Source organism: Oncorhynchus tshawytscha, linkage group LG27, assembly GCF_018296145.1.
Source record: "Oncorhynchus tshawytscha isolate Ot180627B linkage group LG27, Otsh_v2.0, whole genome shotgun sequence".
In the NCBI taxonomy this organism is placed as follows: Eukaryota; Metazoa; Chordata; class Actinopteri; order Salmoniformes; family Salmonidae; genus Oncorhynchus; species Oncorhynchus tshawytscha.
The window spans coordinates 1,009,601-1,027,062 of record NC_056455.1 but is presented as its reverse complement, the minus strand read 5'-3'; the positions used below and the strand labels follow the sequence as shown (position 1 = coordinate 1,027,062).

Here is a 17,462-nt window from a genome sequence, read left to right as displayed (position 1 = left end):
GTCAATTTCTAATTTTCCTCACCAATGGTGGAGGTTAATATAAACGCAACAATTTAACAGATTTTACTGAGTTACAGTTCATATAAGGAAATCAGTCAATTAAAATAAACGAGGCCCTAATATATGGCTTTCACATGACTAGGAATACAGATATGCATCTGTTGGTCACAGATACCTTAATAAAGGTAAGGGAATGTGTCAGAAAACCAGTCAGTATCTGGTATGTCCATCATTTGCCTCATGCAGCACAACACATCTCCTTTGCATAGAGTTGATCAGACAGTTCATTTTGGCCTGTGGAAGGTTATCCCACTGGAACATGCTGTCGTACATGTCGATCCAGAGCGTTCCAAACATGCTCAATGGTTGACATGTCTGTTGAGTATGCAAGCCATGGAAGAACTGGGACATTTTCAGCTTCTAGGAATTGTGTACAGATCCTTGCGACATGCTGAAACATGAGGTGATTTCGGCAGATTAATGGCACGACAATGGGACTCAGGATCTCGTCATGATATCTCTGTACATTCAAATTGCCATTGATAAAATGCAATTGTTTTCCGTGGTCCGTAGCTTATGCCTGCCCATACCATAACCTCACCGCCACCATGGGGCACTGTTCACAATGTCGACATCAGCAATCCGCTTGCCCACAAGACACTATACACACTGTCTGCCATCTGCCCGGTACAGTTGAAACCGGGATTCAGCACATTTCTCCAGCGTGCCAGTGACCAGCGAAGGTGAGTATTTGCCCACTGAAGTCGACTACGACGCCAAACTGCAGTCAGGTCATGACTCTGGTGAGGACAACGAGAACGCAGATAAGCTTCCCTGAGACGTTTCTGACAGTTTGTGTAGAAATTCTTTGGTTGTGCAAATCCACAGTTTCATCAGCTGTCCGGGTGGCTGATCTCAGATGATCCCGTAGGTGAAAAAGTTGGATGTGGAGGTTACACTTGGTCTGCGGTTGCGAGGCCTGTTGGAAGCACTGCCAAATTCTCTAAAACGACATTGGAGGCGGCTTATGGTAGAGAAATTAACATTCAATGAACATTCAGCTCTGGTGGACATTCCTGCAGTCAGCGTGCCAATTGCACGCTCCCTTAAAACACAATACATCTGTGGCATTGTGTTGTGTGTCAAAACTGCACATTTTAGAGTTGCCTTTTATTGTCCCCAGCACAAGGTGCACCTGTATAATGATCATGCTGTTTAATCAACTTCTTGATAATTCATCCACCTGACAGGTGTGGCATATCTTGGCAAAAGAGAAATTGTTACTAACATTGATATAAACAAATTTGTGCACAACATTTGAAAGAAATAAGCTTTTTGTGCATATGGAACATTTCTGGAATCTTTTATTTCAGCTCATGAAATATGGGACCAACACTTTACATGTTGCGTTTATATTTTTGTTCAGTATAGATCTGCACCTAGGGGAAACCCCCCTGTAATGTTATCTGTAATGTTCCCCTAACTTATGAGTGTCCAGTTTTCCATTAGTTGGGGGAACACTGTCTATGTTAGCAAAAAACCTTCTGAGAACCTTTGTATCATGTTTTGGCGTTACAGTTAGGAGAGCATTCCCTTGTCAAACAGAACATATATTTTTAGGCTGTAGTTGAAATGGGCTACGTGGGAGGAAAATGATAATTTCTTAATTTATTTAATGTTGGGGTTGTATTTTATAATCCACATTAGGGCAAGCTTCTAAACAATTCTGATCATTTTACTCTTAATTACAAGAATTAAAATTACATGATGTGAAAAGCTTCTTTATTTCATGTTTTACTATACATACGGTAAGAGATCAATGGAACACTGATGGCCATGCAACCATAGGCACACATTTAGAAAAGCTGATACAAAAAAGTGAGTATTTGTCAAATCCTTCATAATGTACAGTTGCTAGTGAAAGTCTACACACCCCTTTGGACGGTCTTCACATTTTGCTACCTTAAGATTAAATCTAAAAAGGGATAACATAAAAAAATAATCATATCGATCTACACAATCTACTCCATGTTTTCAAAGTTAAAGAAAAATTCAAGAACATTTTCCAAATGACTAAGAAATATAAAAAAATGAGTATGCATTTGAATAGGTCTTCGCACTCCAGAATTTCTACTTGGTGGAAGCACCTTTTGGCCGCCATCACAGCTGTGAATAATTTTGAATAAGATTCTACCAACCTTGCACAACACTTAGGGCAACATATTAAATTGATGTAGTTCTGTCCTTGAGCTGTTCTTGTCTATTAATATTCTGTCATGTTTCATGCTTTGTGTGGGCCACAGGAAGAGTAGCTGCTGCTTTTGCAAGAGCTAATGGGGATCCTAATAAAATATTCAAAATACATATATCCATTGTTTTTGTAAAAATTTCTCAAGCTCAGCAAATTTGGTTGGGAATCATTGATTGACAGCAATATTCAAATCTTGTCTCAGATTTTTTTTAAAGCAGATTTAACTGGACCAATCTGGAACACTCAACACCTTTGGGAAGCCATTCTGGTGTTTTTGGCATTATAATTTGTGTAATTGTCCTGCAGAAAAAGAAAACTCTATAGCTGTGATGTATTGGGATGGCAGCATCATGTTATGGGTATGCTTGTCACCGGCAGGGACTGGGGAGTTTGTCAGGAGCAAAATAAATATGAAGGGGGCAAAGCCAGGGAAAACGATAAAGGAAAACCCGCCCCAGAAAACACACCACAGTGGCTTTACAATAGGTGTTGAGTGCACCTGAGTGGTCTAGTCTCAGTCCTGACTTAAATGTGCTTGAAAATCAGACACAAGGTTTGAATATTGCTGTCCATTATTACTGAGCTGTCCAAATTTACCGAGCTTGAGAAATTTTGACAAAAACAATGGACATATGTTGCCCTAAGAGTTGTGCAAAGTTGGTAGAATCTTATTCCAATTTATTCACAGCTGTAATGGCTGCCAACAGTGTTTCCACCAAGTATTAACTCTGGGATGTGAAGACACCTTCATTTTTGTATTAATTAGAAAATTGTCAATAACTTTTTCTCTTTGAAAATGTAGAGTTGCGTAGATCTGTAAGAAACCAAACTACTTACTCCCTTTTTATATTTCATTTTAAGGCAGCAAAATGTGAAGACTGTGCAAGAAGTGTGTGTTCTAACAGGCCTCTAATGTGGTTACTAAATAGATTCTGGACCTAACCCCACGGAGGGACGTGTGCGGGGCATTTTCATGGTTTGGTCGAACCCTTACATAATCTACGCAATTATTGCATTACACTGATGCTGTCATACTACCCTGCAATGCTGATAGTTTTAATGTGGTGAAACAGTCCATTTCGCTCTCGGTCTCTCGTTCTTGTTCTTCTTTGAGCAGTTCTTTCTTTCTTTCCTTCCTTCCTTCAGTCCAAGAAGAAAATGTTGAACTGTGTCGCACAGAGCCTTTTCACTTCTTCTGTTGGGATAAGCAAGCATACCAAGAAAACGTGAGATGAGCTCCAAAAAATCCTTAATTCTTCCATCTATCTATGTTGGACCTACCGTTAACTTCAAACAAATGGACATTCTTCTGGTTCAAGATGACGTACAGCTCTCTCTGGTCCGACTTCTGGCCGACCACCCAGTAGTCTGTCATTGCCTTCACAATGATCTCTTGATCTTCATCAACCCTGAGGCAACATACAAAAAGGACATGAACAAAAGGACACTATAATATACTCTACTCACAGAGAGCTGTCAAAACTAAGCCTCAGAGAGCTAACCCTAATAGGGTTGTAGTTTTGTTGTGATACATTGTTGTTGTACTTAGTGCTTACCGGGCAAAGTCACAGTTGATGTCTCCCAGAATCTTCATGTCTGCTTGGACGGAGGTCAGAAACACGCTGGGAGTCTTCCTCATGTGGATGGTGCTCTTCTCTGCCAGGTTCATGTGGTTGAAGTAAATGAACTTGAACTGGGGCTCCTTGTCCGGCCTGCAGCAACACAGAGGGAAAGGATGACGATAATTACAAGGATGAGTTGAGAGTCAAACAACCTTTTCACACTACTGAGTCAAGATGAGCAGAGCCAAGCAGAACTGTACTGTGCTAGCCTGCTTGCTCATTCAACGGAGTTGCTGGAACCGTACTGGAAAGGCCAATATGAAACTAAAATATCCTTGCCAGCACAACATGTTATGTTAAGGGTAGACGCAGCACCGCAGATATTGAGATGAGCACGATGCAAGACTTTGCTCTCAGAGTCACACAGAGTATCTGCGCAGGTGCGCTTCACATTGCTAAACTGGGTAGCTACAAGACAACAACGGTAGAGAAGGTTATTCTCGTGCTTCAACACGCTTAAATGTTGCGGAAATAGGCTGGTGGTACCCATCCTGACAACAGAGAAGTGGCTTGTGTTAAAACAGCTAAAATAAAACTGTTTGGCTGCTGAACAATCTTCCAGTCCAAATTCAATTACATTCAATTGCTCCAGATAAGGGCAAGCTCCACTTCAGTGCATGCTGTGACAATAGTCTCTAGTTGTTGTATTTATAAGGGGTAAGTCTCTTGTGACAGACGAAGTTGGCAAGCGCACATGTGAGATTTGGTTCCAGATGCTAAGTTTAATGAGGGGTCGTTCGACTATATACCTCTTTCAATATTTCGGACCGTAATCTCCATTGCATGTTGAAGCAACACAGGCCGAGGAATTGGAGTGGAGGTTAGAGGCTTTGCGGATTAAAGTGACAGTACTGACCCTGATATCCTGCGGTTGACGTTGTACTGTTCACATACGTCTGAGGCCAGCAGGGTGAGCTGAGGACCCACCAGGCCATCCAGCTGCTCACAGAACTCCCTCGTCAGCTCCACCGACACTGGGAGAGAATATGACCATACAGTTAGAATTAGTAGAATGGATTTAGGAACTTTAGGTTTTTTCCTTTTCACAGTCCACATAATATTTTGCCAATAATTTGCCATTGCTATATTCGCAAGAACAGCAGACTAAGAAAATGTAATAAGCATCAACCCAGATGTTTAGAAGGGGGGGGTTTTACTATATGATATGAGAAGATACTCGCCACTGATCATAAAACAAACCGCTGCACTCATCGCCTGAAATAAAGCAATGTGCCGTTTGAATATAATGGGTCTAGAGAAAGGAATACTATAATTTAGAACTTACCAAATATATTGAATTTAGAAGCCATTTGAGAGACCAGAGAACAAAGCTGTCTATTCCCAACAAAGAGGTCAACTTGGGTCAAACCCTCCCTCTGTCCTTCAGTTATGAAATAATACCAGATTACCAAATTGTCTGCCAAACAAATAATGGGTTGGGAGTACTACCAATCTCGCTCTCTTTAAAACATAAAAAAAAGCCGCTTTGGGTGATTTCCATAATTAATGCTACTGAGTTCCTACTAACCAGCGGGACTCAAGACCACAGTTCCCTTCTCCTTAGTTGCATCCCAAATAACTCCCCCCTTTCCCTATATAGTGTCCTACTTTTGACCAGAGCCTTCCACTACTTTTGACTAGAGCCCTATGGGCCCTGGTTAAAAGTAGTGCATTATATAGGGAATATGTTGCCATTTGGGACGCAGACATCTCCTCACCTTATAAACAATCAGATGCAGCTCCTCATAATTGTCCTCTGTGTTGACAAATATTCTGGGGAAGCGGAATTTGGCCTCTGGGTCTTTGAGGTTAGCAGGTCCTTTGCATACTGTATGACTGTGTGGGTTTGCATACTGTATGACTGTGGGGTTTGCATACTGTATGACTGTGGGGTTTGCATACTGTATGACTGTGGGGGTTTGCATACTGTATGACTGTGTGGTTTTGCATATTATATGACTGTGTGGGTTTGCATACTGTATGATTGTGTGGGTTTGCAATACTGTATGATTGTGTGGGTTTGCATACTGTATGACTGTGGGGTTTGCATACTGTATGACTGTGGGGTTTGCATACTGTATGACTGTGTGGGTTTGCATACTGTATGACTGTGTGGGTTTGCATACTGTATGACTGTGTGGGTTTGCATACTGTATGACTGTGTGGGTTTGCATACTGTATGACTGTGTGGGTTTGCATACTGTATGACTGTGTGGGTTTGCATACTGTATGTCTGTGGGGTTTGCATACTGTATGACTGTGTGGGTTTGCATACTGTATGACTGTGTGGTTTGCATACTGTATGACTGTGTGGGTTTGCATACTGTGTGTGTACGTACGTACTGTACTTGCGTGCGACCCTTCCATCATTTACACTTTAACAGTTCTTCCCTGCCCTTGGGGCTTTTGCTGGATAATCTCCTTGTTAAATGATCCTCTCTCTCTCTCTCTCTGTGTATCCCAGGAGTCAGCCTGAGCTTGGCGTATCCAATTCCCCTCGCAGTCACGAGTCACACCGACAGCAGTACACTCTCAGGGGTCACCTCCCCCCACCTCCTCCTCTAACAACGGCTCTATTTCAATGCTTTGAAAATGCATTTATATGAAGTGCTTGTATTGTCTTCTCTGTGACTCTACTTAGATCTACATAAAATGTTGTCTGTGTGTGTTTGACTACTTTCTGCCAAGCTACTTGCCCTAAAGGGATAACCTCTTAATTCTACCTATTCTTTGAGATCATTCATTCTCTTCCCTTCGATGAGGTAATCGCAGATCTGACCAGACAGGATAGGTGAAAGCCATGTTGTGGAACCCATTCTTTCATCTATACAGCTGTGTTGAATCAGTATAGTGGGACCCATTCTTTCATCTATACAGCTAAAGCTGAATCAGTATAGTGGAACCCATTCTTTCATCTATACAGCTGTGTTGAATCATTATACTGTAGTGGAACCTATTCTTTCGTCTATACAGCTGTGTTGAATCAGTGTAGTGGAACCCATTCTTTCATCTATACAGCTGTGTTGAATCAGTAATTGGAAGGGACGCAGGAAGGGTGCACTTTTACAGTATTCATACAGAGCCCAGGGCTTTTCTCAGACACAGCTGTACAACAGGCCCACCTCTGGGACTTGGGCTAAACTGAGGAGCGCCTCCGCAAATTACACTATATATACAAAAGTATGTGGACACCCTGTCAAAATAGTGGATTCGGCTATTTCAGTCACAACCGTTGCTGACAAGTGTATAAAATTGAGCACACCGCCATGCAATCTCCATAGACAAACATTGGCAGTAGAATGGCCTTACTGAAGAGCTCAGTGACTTTCAACGTGGCACCGTCATAGGATGCCACCTTTCCAACACAAGTTCATCAAATTTCTGGCCTACTAGAGGTGCTCCCAGTCAACTTTAAGTGATGTTACTTTGAAGTGGAAACATCTAGGAGCAACAACGGCTCAGCCACGAAGTGGTAGGCCACACAAGCTCACAGAACAGGACCGCAGAGTGCTAAAGCGCGTAGCGCATAAAAATCATCTATCCTCAGTTGCAACACTCAACACCGAGTTCCAAACTGCCTCTGGGAGCAACGTCAGCACAACTGTTTGTCAGGAGCTTCATGAAATGGGTTTCCATGGCCGAGCAGCTGCACACAAGCCTTTGATCACCATGTGCAATACCAAACGTTGACTGGAGTGGTGTAAAACTCACCACCATTGGACTCTGGAGCAGTGGAAACGCATTCTCTGTAGTGATGAATCACACTTCACCATCTGGCAGTCCAACAGACCAATCTGGGTTTGGCGGATGCCAGGAGGACGCTACCTGCCCAAATGCATAGTGCCAACTGTAAAGTTTGGTGCAGGAGGAATAATGGTCTGGAGCTGTTTTTCATGGTTCGGGCTAGGCCTCTTGGTTCTAGTGAAGGGGAATCTTAATGCTACAGCATACAATGACATTCTAGACAATGATTCTGTACTACCAACTTTGTGGCAACATTATGGGGAAGGCCCTTTCCTGTTTCAGCATGACAATGTGCACAAAGCGAGGTCCATACAGAAATGTTTTGTCGAGATTGGTGTGGAATAACTTGAATGGCCTGCACAGAGTCCTGACCTCAACCCCATCGAACACATGAACACCTTTGGGATGAATTGGAACACCGACTGCGAACTAGGCCTAATCGCCCAACGTCAGTGCCGACCTCACTAATGCTCTTGTGGCTGAATGGAAGAAAGTCCCCACATCTAGTGGAAAGCCTTCCCAGAAGAGTGGAGGCTCTTATATCAGCAAAGGGGGGGACCAACTCCATATTAATGCCCATGATTTTGGCATGAGATGTTCGACAAGCAGGTGTCCACATATACTTTCGGTCGCATAGTGTCTCTTCCTCTCAAGCACAGAGGGCTCTAGGGTGGACTAGGCTAGACCGGGACTCTTAAACAGCTTAGCTCTCCCTCCCTCTCTCTGTTAAGTGTGATCCCAGAGTCAATCCCCCTCCTTTGTGTCTGTGTGTGGGATGGTAAAGAGCTGCAAATCTCATTATTGTTAGTGGGGTAAGACCACGCTGTGTTGTAACACTGATCAGTAATCCTCCATGTTGTTAAACAATCAGACTGGATATTACGCCTACCTGGCCACCAACGCACTTTAATTACAACCTAATGCTACAATAATGACACTTTCGTAGCAAAACGATAAAAAAAATACCCCACCCCAATTGTGCCATCACGCTTGATTGATTTCACTTGATAATCTAAAACAATATGGTTCTTCCTTCACTACGTTGACCTAACAATATAGTTCTTCCATCACTATACGTTGACCTAACAATATACAGTTGAAGTCAGAAGTTTACATACACCTTAGCCAAATACATTTAAACTCAGTTTTTCACAATTCCTGACAATTAATCCTAATAAAAATTGCCTGTCTTAGGTCAGTTAGGATCACAACTTTATTTTAAGAATGTGAAATGTCAGAATAATAGTAGAGAGAATGATTTATTTCAGCTTATATTTCTTTCATCACATTCCCTGTGGGTCAGAAGTTTACATATACTCAATTAGTATTTTGTAGCATTGCCTTTAAATTGTTTAACTTGGGTCAAACGTTTTGGGTAGCCTTCCACGAGCTTCCCACAATAAGTTGGGTGAATTTTGTCCCATTCCTCATGACAGAGCTGGTGTAACGGAGTCAGGTTTGTAGGCCTCCTTGCCCGCACATGCTTTTTCAGTTCTGCCCACAAATTTTCTATAGGTTTGAGGTTAGGGTTTTGTGATGGCCACTCCAATACCTTGACTTTGTTGTGCTTAAGCCATTTTGCCATAACTTTGGAAGTATGCTTGGGGTCATTGTCCATTTGGAAGACCCATGTGCGACCAAGCTTTAACTTCCTGACTGATGTCTTGAGATGCTGCTTCAATATATACACATAATTTTCCTCCCTCATGATGCCATCTATTTTGTGAAGTGCACCAGTCCCTCCTGCAGCAAAGCATCCCCACAACATGATGCTGCCAACCCCGTGCTTCGAGGTTGGGATGGTGTTCTTCGGCTTGCAAGCCTCCCACTTTTTCCTCCAAACATAACGACGGTCGTTATGGCCAAACAGTTCTATTTTTGTTTCATCAGACCAGAGGACATTTCTCCAAAAAGTACGATGTTGTCCCCATGTGCAGTTGCAAACCATAGTCTGGCTTTTTTAATGGCGGTTCTGGAGCAGTGGCTTCTTCCTTGCTGAGCGGCCTTTCAGGTTATGTCGATATAGGACTTGTTTTACTGTGGATATAGATACTTTTGTACCTTTTTCCTCCAGCATCTTCACAAGGTCCGTTGCTGTTGTTCTGGGAATGATTTGCACTTTTCGCACCAAATATTTTCATCTCTAAGAGACAGAACGCATCTCCGTCCTGAGCATTATGACGGCTGCGTGGTCCCATGGTGTTTATACTTGCATACTATTGTTTGTACAGATGAACCTGGTACCTTCAGGCATTTGGACATTTCTCCCAAGGATGAACCAGACTTGTGAAGGTCTCCAATTTTTTTATGAGGTCTTGGCTGATTTCTTTTAGTTTTCCAATGATGTCAAGCAAAGAGGCACAGAGTTTGAAGGTAGGCCTTGAAATACATCCACAGGTACACCTCCAATTGACTCAAATGATGTCAATTAGCCTATCAGAAGCTTCTAAAGCCATGACATCCTTTTCTGGAATTTTCCAAGCAGGGTTAAAGAAACAGTCAGCTTAGTGTATGTAAACTTCTGACCTACTGGAATTGTGATACAGTGAATTATAAGTGAAATAATCTGTCTGTAAACAATTGTTGGAAAAATTGCTTGTGTCATGCACAAAGTAGATGTCCTAACCGACTTGCCAAAACTATAGTTTGTTGACAAGAAATTTGTGGAGTGGTTGAAAAAAACGAGTTTTAATGACTCCAACATAAGTGTATGTAAACTTCCGACTTCAACTGTAGTTCTTCCATCACTACGTTGACATAACAATATAGTCCTTCCATCACTGCGTTGACCTAAAAATATAGTTCTTCCATCACTACGTTGACATAATATATTTATTCCATCACTACATTGACCTAACAATATATCCACTAAACACATCCTGAATGAACACGATAAAGTCCAAAAATAATTCCATCCATCCCATCCCCTCTTCACTTCTGTAGTCAGATTAGCAGTAGATGTGACATGGCTAGAAGGTTCCACCCTGACATGATGATATGGTGTCTCTGTCCTTCTGCATGGGACCAGAGCCCCAGCAAGGGAGGGGATGAGGGAACCTGGCCCAGCCTAGCCAGGAGACCTGGAGGGAGGGAGGGAGGCAGGGGACCAGAGAGGGTGTTTAAGGACTTGCCTCCCGTAGTGAAGCAGATTTCTTGCCACCTCAGGTCTTAGGGGATAGTCCCTACCAGCCAGCTGGAGAGAGAAAGGAAGGGAGGGGAAGAGAGGGAGAGTGGGTGGAGAAGAGAGATGGTGGAGAGAAAGAGAAAACCTGCTTTAATATAACTTAAAAAATCATTATCAACATTGTCTGGAGCCTGTGGGGTAACAACAATGGGTGTTCAACTAATTGTGCCTGTTATAATACATTCTTCGGGTCAATTACAGTGGGGCAAAAAAGTATTTAGTCAGCCACCAATTGTGCAAGTTCTCCCACTTAAAAAGATGAGAGAGGCCTGTAATTTTCATCATAGGTACACTTCAACTATGACAGACAAAATGAGAAAAGAAAATCTAGAAAATCACATTGTAGGATTTTCAATTAATTTATTTGCAAATTATGGTGGAAAATAAGTATTTGGTCAATAACAAAAGTTTATCTCAATACTTTGTTATATACCCTTTGTTGGCAATGACAGAGGTCAAACGTTTTCTGTAAGTCTTCACAAGGTTTTCACACACTGTTGCTGGTATTTTGGCCCATTCCTCCATGGAGATCTCCTCTAGAGCAGTGATGTTTTGGGGCTGTTGCTGGGCAACAAGGACTTTCAACTCCCTCCAAAGATGTTATATGGGGTTGAGATCTGGAGACTGGCTAGTCCACTCCAGGACCTTGAAATGCTTCTTACGAAGCCACTCCTTGGTTGCACGGGCGGTGTGTTTGGGATCATTGTCATGCTGAAAGACCCAGCCACGTTTCCTCTTCAATGCCCTTGCTGATGGAAGGAGGTTTTCACTCAAAATCTCACGATACATGGCCCCATTCATTCTTTCCTTTACACGGATCAGTCGTCCTAGTCCCTTTGCAGAAAAACAGCCCCAAAGCATGATGTTTCCACCCCCATGCTTCACAGTAGGTATGGTGTTCTTTGGATGCAACTCAGCGTTCTTTGTCCTCCAAACACGACGAGTTGAGTTTTTACCAAAAAGTTATATTTTGGTTTCATCTGACCATATGACATTCTCCCAATCTTCTTCTGGATCATCCAAATGCTCTCTAGCAAACGGGCCTGGACATGTACTGGCTTAAGCAGGGGGACACGTCTGGCACTGCAGGATTTGAGTCCCTTGCGGCGTAGTGTGTTACTGATGGTAGGCTTTGTTACTTTGGTCCCAGCTCTCTGAAGGTCATTCACTAGGTACCCCCGTGTGGTTCTGGGATTTTTGCTCACCGTTCTTGTGATCATTTTGACCCCACGGGGTGAGATTTTGCGTGGAGCCCCAGATCGAGGGAGATTATCAGTGGTCTTGTATGTCTTCCATTTCCTAATAATTGCTCCCACAGTTGGTTTCTTCAAACCAAGCTGCTTACCTATTGCAGATTCAGTCTTCCCAGCCTGGTGCAGGTCTACAATTTTGTTTCTGGTGTCCTTTGACAGCTCTTTGGTCTTGGCCATAGTGGAGTTTGGAGTGTGACTGTTTGAGGTTGTGGACAGGTGTCTTTTATACTGATAACAAGTTCAAACAGGTGCCATTAATACAGGTAACGATTGGAGGACAGAGGAGCCTCTTAAAGAAGAAGTTACAGGTCTGTGAGAGCCAGAAATCTTGCTTGTTTGTCAGTGACCAAATACTTATTTTCCACCATAATTTGCAAATAAATTCATTAAAAAATCCTACAATGTGATTTTTTTTTCTCATTTTGTCTGTCATAGTTGAAGTGTACCTATGATGAAAATTACAGGCCTCTCATCTTTTTAAGTGGGAGAACTTGCACAATTGGTGGCTGACAATACTTTTTTGCCCCACTGTATACTGTCTAGGTTTTCAACTGCCAAGTTTACACCTTCACTATTACTGTGAAATGAATTGCCCCGGAAGTTGTCTAAAAAGGGATATAATTTCTTGTTGCCTAATAGTTTTTTGGTAGATTTCTACACTACTTTCCTTCCATCAATAGCATTACTTAATATTATGCAGTTCCTTTGGCTCTGATGCCTCATGATTGAGTATTGCTCTGTTCAAGTAGAATAGGATTTTGCTGTGATCTGATAGGGGTGTCAGTGGGCTGACTGTGAATGCTCTGAGAGACCCTCTCACACACACACACCTCTGGTTCGGAGTGTCTGGGGAACAGTGACGTCTTCAGGTACTTGTACAGGATCCGCATGTCATCCTGCTCCAGACAACAAAAAAAGGGGACACACCTTAGTTAGCATCAAACATGTCCTGTTCCGGTTCACAGTCTGTTCAGGAGTATTGATAAACTAAGCCCATCATCTCCCATCATCTCTCCAGGCCCAATGCTATAACAACTGCTCAAATTCTTTGATTAGCAATCAATCAAATCATTACAATAATTGTATTATCGTTCACATAATCCCCGGATTAGATATCAGGTCAGACTGAGTTAAAAGTGAGAGACATGTCAGGATTACAGGTTTACTGTAATCAGATTAAGGTATGTATTTAAAGTCTCTGTGCCTCCCAGCCCCAACCCTAATGGGATGAGGAGTTGGAGGGATGCCTGGCACTGCTGCCAGGCTCCCCCACACCTTACAGTGGTAAAGGGCTGCCTGGAGGCACCAAGGGCTAGATCAGGGCTCTAGCACGCACACCAGGAGGGGAAGCCCAATAAGCCCTCTCCTCCCCTCCCTGGCTTTGGCATGGTGGGGAGGCCTGAAAAAGAGCCTACTAGATACAGAGCCTGGCCATTTGAATGGTGGAGCAGCCTGTGTCTCAAGATCATGGGAGAATACAATTCAGAGCTTATGTTTTTCCAACCAGCTCTGTTGGCTTTATTCCTACCCATGCATTTGCAAATTGTAGGCTAAATTTGGTTTCTACATGTGGGCAGGTGTTTAAGACCAAAGTACAGCAGACCACCCCCACACATCCTACACACGATCTGGTTCCCCCAACTGTACCATATGAGCTGGTCGTTGTAGAGGAAAGCTGAGCATTTGATCAGCCTGAGGCACTCCTCCACTCTGTTGACAAATGACTGGATCTTCAGGTAGGTCATCTTGTCCAGGTGGGAAAAGGTGATTCTCCCCGAAGACGTCCAGCAGGTCACAGGACTGCAGGTGCAGCGTCTGCAGGTACTGGAGGAGACCAGGGATAGAGGACAGTTATACACGCAGTCTGAGTGGACAATGGAAGATGAATAGAAAGACATGTATCAGTTTGGTTAATAGCCATTTAGGGATACTTGGGGAAGGTGAGGTGTTAGCTTAGAAAGCAAGATTATACACACATCCCATTGTGCTCAGATTTCAGATCTGAGAAACCTCATTGAGAAACACAAAAGGCCTGCAAACTGTATGCTGGACAATACAATGCTCCCATTTCCAGCTTCAGCAGCAACAATTTTTCTGTCCAAGGTGGATCCCTGTTAGGTCAAAGCTGGAGATATTAGTTTACCTGCATAGTGCATACATTGCTGTTCCCAAAGACAAGAGGACGCCATCTCAAATGGCTAGAACAGTGACATTCAACCTGGGATACAATACAGACACCACATGCCTTCTGTGTCTTTAGGTTACATAATGGAAGGGGAAGCCCTTCATACAATTAGGGAGAGTTGGGGGTTTCCTCTGATTGGCTAGGTATGAATAATGTTGACAGGCCATGGAAGTAAATGGGCTGGGCCTGTTGTATGGCAGAAGCTTTGACCAGCTCTCCTTGAGGAAGGCACTATTTCTGAGCAGGGCTAATTAGTGGGGGAGGCCATATTTGAAGACTGTCATCTGACACTGCATTTAGTCACTGGAAACGCAATACAAGATCAACCCTTCTGGTGACGGCTAGAAGCACCCTGTCTGTCAAGCAGGCAGCCTGGCCTGGACACCACCATCAGACTGTTAGCAAAGTGGATAGTATTTACACATTGTAGCTTACAACACCGGATGCTAATGTTTTCACTGTAAAACTGGATGCAGTTTATCACAGTGCCATCCGTTTTGTTACTAAAGCACGTTATACCACCCACCACTGCGACCTGTATGCTCTAGTCGGCTGGCCCTCGCTACATATTCGTCGCCAGACCCACTGACTCCAGGTCATCTACAAGTCCATGCTAGGTAAAGCTCCGCCTTATCTCAGTTCACTGGTCACGATGTCAACACCCACACCAGCTTACCATGACGATCCAGAAACTGTCCTCCACTTCAAAGAAGAACTGCCTGTTCTTCTGTGAGTGGAGGAATTAAGCAGCTTTTGTTTGACAGAAGGTTCTGGAATATAGCAATGATGGTGGTCAGGAAGACAACACACACAACTAACATAGATGTGAGATGTTGTATTTCCAGATGATCGATTTGTTTGTAGTTCTTGTGTACCTGGTAAACTGTACTATGGCCAACATTACGGATCTTCTCATTCTTCTCGACCTCACTGGGATGGTAGAATAAAATCTTCTTCTCCTATAATGCATACAAGGAGACCGTTTCCATGAGGCACAGTATTTAAATGGAGACAACAAAGTTGGCAGATATTCACATTGTATCATTTATAGCAGCTAACTGTGTTTGAAGTTCATAGTGAAAACATGTGAAACACACACAGGAAATCAAAACCACCAAGTGGAGCTCACCTCTCCCTCCCATGGCCAAAATGAAGGATTATAGATGAAAAAACTGAGTAGAGATGAAGTGTACCGTTTCTCTTGCATTCGCAAAGTCATTCTTAGACTGCAACAGAGGAAGATGCTGATCAACTGTCTGTGACTGAACAGACTGAAAGATGTATCACTTGTTATCACAATGAGACCCTGGTTTTACCTGATCATCAGCATTAGTTTGGTTTGTGTCTTGACTTCCTCTGTTCTAGAGTGAATTGAGCCTTGTGGCTGCAGACAAAAATAATATCAGCTTTAAACTCTACACATCATTTCAGATTCAGAGAATCAGTGAGTGTGTCAGTTAATTTGGTCAGTTTACTTTAGACAGTAAATTGCATCAAAATCTCAATCTTGATCTCTTGACCCAGGGCTGAAAGATAGCTATGCATTTTCCAATCTGCACACCTTGCACTGGGTTAGAAAAATCTCAAATCAAGTGGCTCTGAGGGGTGGCCAGTCCTCTTCTGGCTGTGCTGGGTTGAGATTATAACAGAAATTCAATCTTCTCGGTGTAACAGTTGGGATAATGGGGCAATTCGGGGAACAACGCATTTCTCATTCCTGGATTGAGGTACATTTACTGAGCCATATCTCACGGCGGTTCCATGGTGTCTTAATGTAAACAGGAAGCCTGTTCGACCCCTGTGCAGCTGTAAGCAAGCGTAGGTTCGGAAAACAATTCTGGCTAGGGTTAGCGAAAATGCTCTCCAACAAAAGTCACTCGTATTTAGGTGCCGTGTTTTTAGGGAGTCCCTAGCGCTCAACCTCTAGGCGACATTCTGCCTTCTCCCTACAGTTCTCAGTTCTTCGACCACGACTGGCTTATGTGAACTACAATCCAGACGTTGCATTTTAATGTTTAGAAATGTCAATAATCGCTTGGGGTACAGCTTTCAAAACATACGGCCCTTATCTTTCATTAACAAGAAAGAATCCTTCCAATAAAAAATATACACTTACTGTAGCAGTTTTGCACAGATCCATACAACTATGGGTGTCTCCATTCGATGAAACTACACTTCCCGAGTTAAGTTTACACACAGGTGTTCGCCTCTTGTCTTCAGTCTGTCTTCGGCAAACAAGTGCTGTAACGTGGAGATATGGCCGTGTTGGAAAAGTAACTCCAACTTTATCAAGGTGTGTATCAATTTAACCTTTGTATTATTAATAATAATATTATTTCTAGCTGATATGAAAGATAAGGGACAGATCTAAATGTACTAGGGGGAGGGGTGGTCCAAAATAGGAGAGGGTTGTCAAACTTTATTTTTTGGGGGGGCGGCACGGCACATGGGAAGGTAGTGCATTTTCCCCCTGATTTACGTTCGGTCTTCTGCTCGTATTTTCCCAATAAACAATGGCTGGACTTTTGATATTACCCTAATTAAGTTTAGAAACGTTTGTAAATGTTTGATATGGTGTGGCTATTATTAAGCTTTAGCAACAGCAGACCTGTGATATGAAGGTAGGGAGGCACTCCAACTGAATCTGACCGTTGAACTTGAGGTGAGGAAGACTGTTTCAGGCCTACCAGAGTTCTCCTATAATCTAACAATATAATGCTTATCTTTATACAAAATATTCAGATTTTACAAAATACCCTCCTTCTGTACATCTGTATAGCAGACGCAGTAGCATTCTTACATAAAGAAATGCATGTCGGTGTCTCTGGGGTTAGGCTTAAGTTTCTATTCCTTTATATAGGCTACATATACAAAAGTATATGAACACCCCTTCAAAGTAGTGGATTTGTCTATTTCAACCACACCCGTTGCTGACAAGTGTATAAAATCAAGCACATGGCCATGCAATCTTCATAGACAAACATTGGCAGGAGAATGGCCTTACTGAAGTGCTCAGTGACATTGAATGTGGCTCTGTCATAGGATGCCACCTTTCCAACAAGTCAATTCGTCAAATTTCTGCCCTGCTAGAGCTGCCCCCGGTCAACTGTAAGTGCTGTTATTGTGAAGTGGAAACACATCGGAGCAACAACAGCTCAGCCGCAAAGTGGTAGACCACACAAGCTCACAAAACAGGACCGCCGAGTGCTGAAAAGCCTAGCAC

The 17,462-nt window shown here is 42.9% G+C and overlaps 2 protein-coding genes across 2 annotated transcripts; both read right to left on the bottom strand.

Moving 5' to 3' along the window:
• Positions 1-1,428: 1,428 nt before the first annotated feature.
• On the bottom strand, positions 1,429-5,230 carry LOC112261373 (vacuolar fusion protein CCZ1 homolog). Its single transcript, XM_024436660.2, has 4 exons — positions 4,730-5,230; positions 3,808-3,963; positions 3,533-3,660; positions 1,429-3,446 (listed from the first exon to the last, which is right to left on the bottom strand). The coding sequence occupies exons 1-4, from the start codon at positions 4,951-4,953 to the stop codon at positions 3,394-3,396; spliced, it is 561 nt and encodes a 186-aa protein (XP_024292428.2). The 5' UTR covers positions 4,954-5,230; the 3' UTR covers positions 1,429-3,393.
• Positions 5,231-10,289: 5,059 nt separating this feature from the next.
• On the bottom strand, positions 10,290-16,615 carry LOC112259400 (vacuolar fusion protein CCZ1 homolog). The gene is made up of 7 exons (XM_024434107.1): positions 16,356-16,615; positions 15,556-15,623; positions 15,369-15,465; positions 15,115-15,198; positions 13,702-13,878; positions 12,885-12,950; positions 10,290-10,810 (listed from the first exon to the last, which is right to left on the bottom strand). Exons 1-7 carry the CDS (start codon positions 16,377-16,379, stop codon positions 10,685-10,687), a joined length of 642 nt encoding a protein of 213 aa, XP_024289875.1. The 5' UTR covers positions 16,380-16,615; the 3' UTR covers positions 10,290-10,684.
• Positions 16,616-17,462: the final 847 nt, after the last annotated feature.

Coding starts and splice junctions, on each gene's coding strand:
- LOC112261373 (XM_024436660.2), bottom strand. CDS start 4,953: ATGGCAAATTATTGGCAAAATATTATGTGGACTGTGAAAAGGAAAAAA. Junction 3,964..4,729: donor GTCAACCGCAGGATATCAGG/GTCAGTACTGTC, acceptor GTGTTGCTGCAG/GCCGGACAAGGAGCCCCAGT. Junction 3,661..3,807: donor ATCAACTGTGACTTTGCCCG/GTAAGCACTAAG, acceptor ATGTTGCCTCAG/GGTTGATGAAGATCAAGAGA.
- LOC112259400 (XM_024434107.1), bottom strand. CDS start 16,379: ATGGATCTGTGCAAAACTGCTACA. Junction 15,624..16,355: donor ATCTGTGCAAAACTGCTACA/GTAAGTGTATAT, acceptor TTTTGTCTGCAG/CCACAAGGCTCAATTCACTC. Junction 10,811..12,884: donor CCAGACACTCCGAACCAGAG/GTGTGTGTGTGT, acceptor TTCTCTCTCCAG/CTGGCTGGTAGGGACTATCC.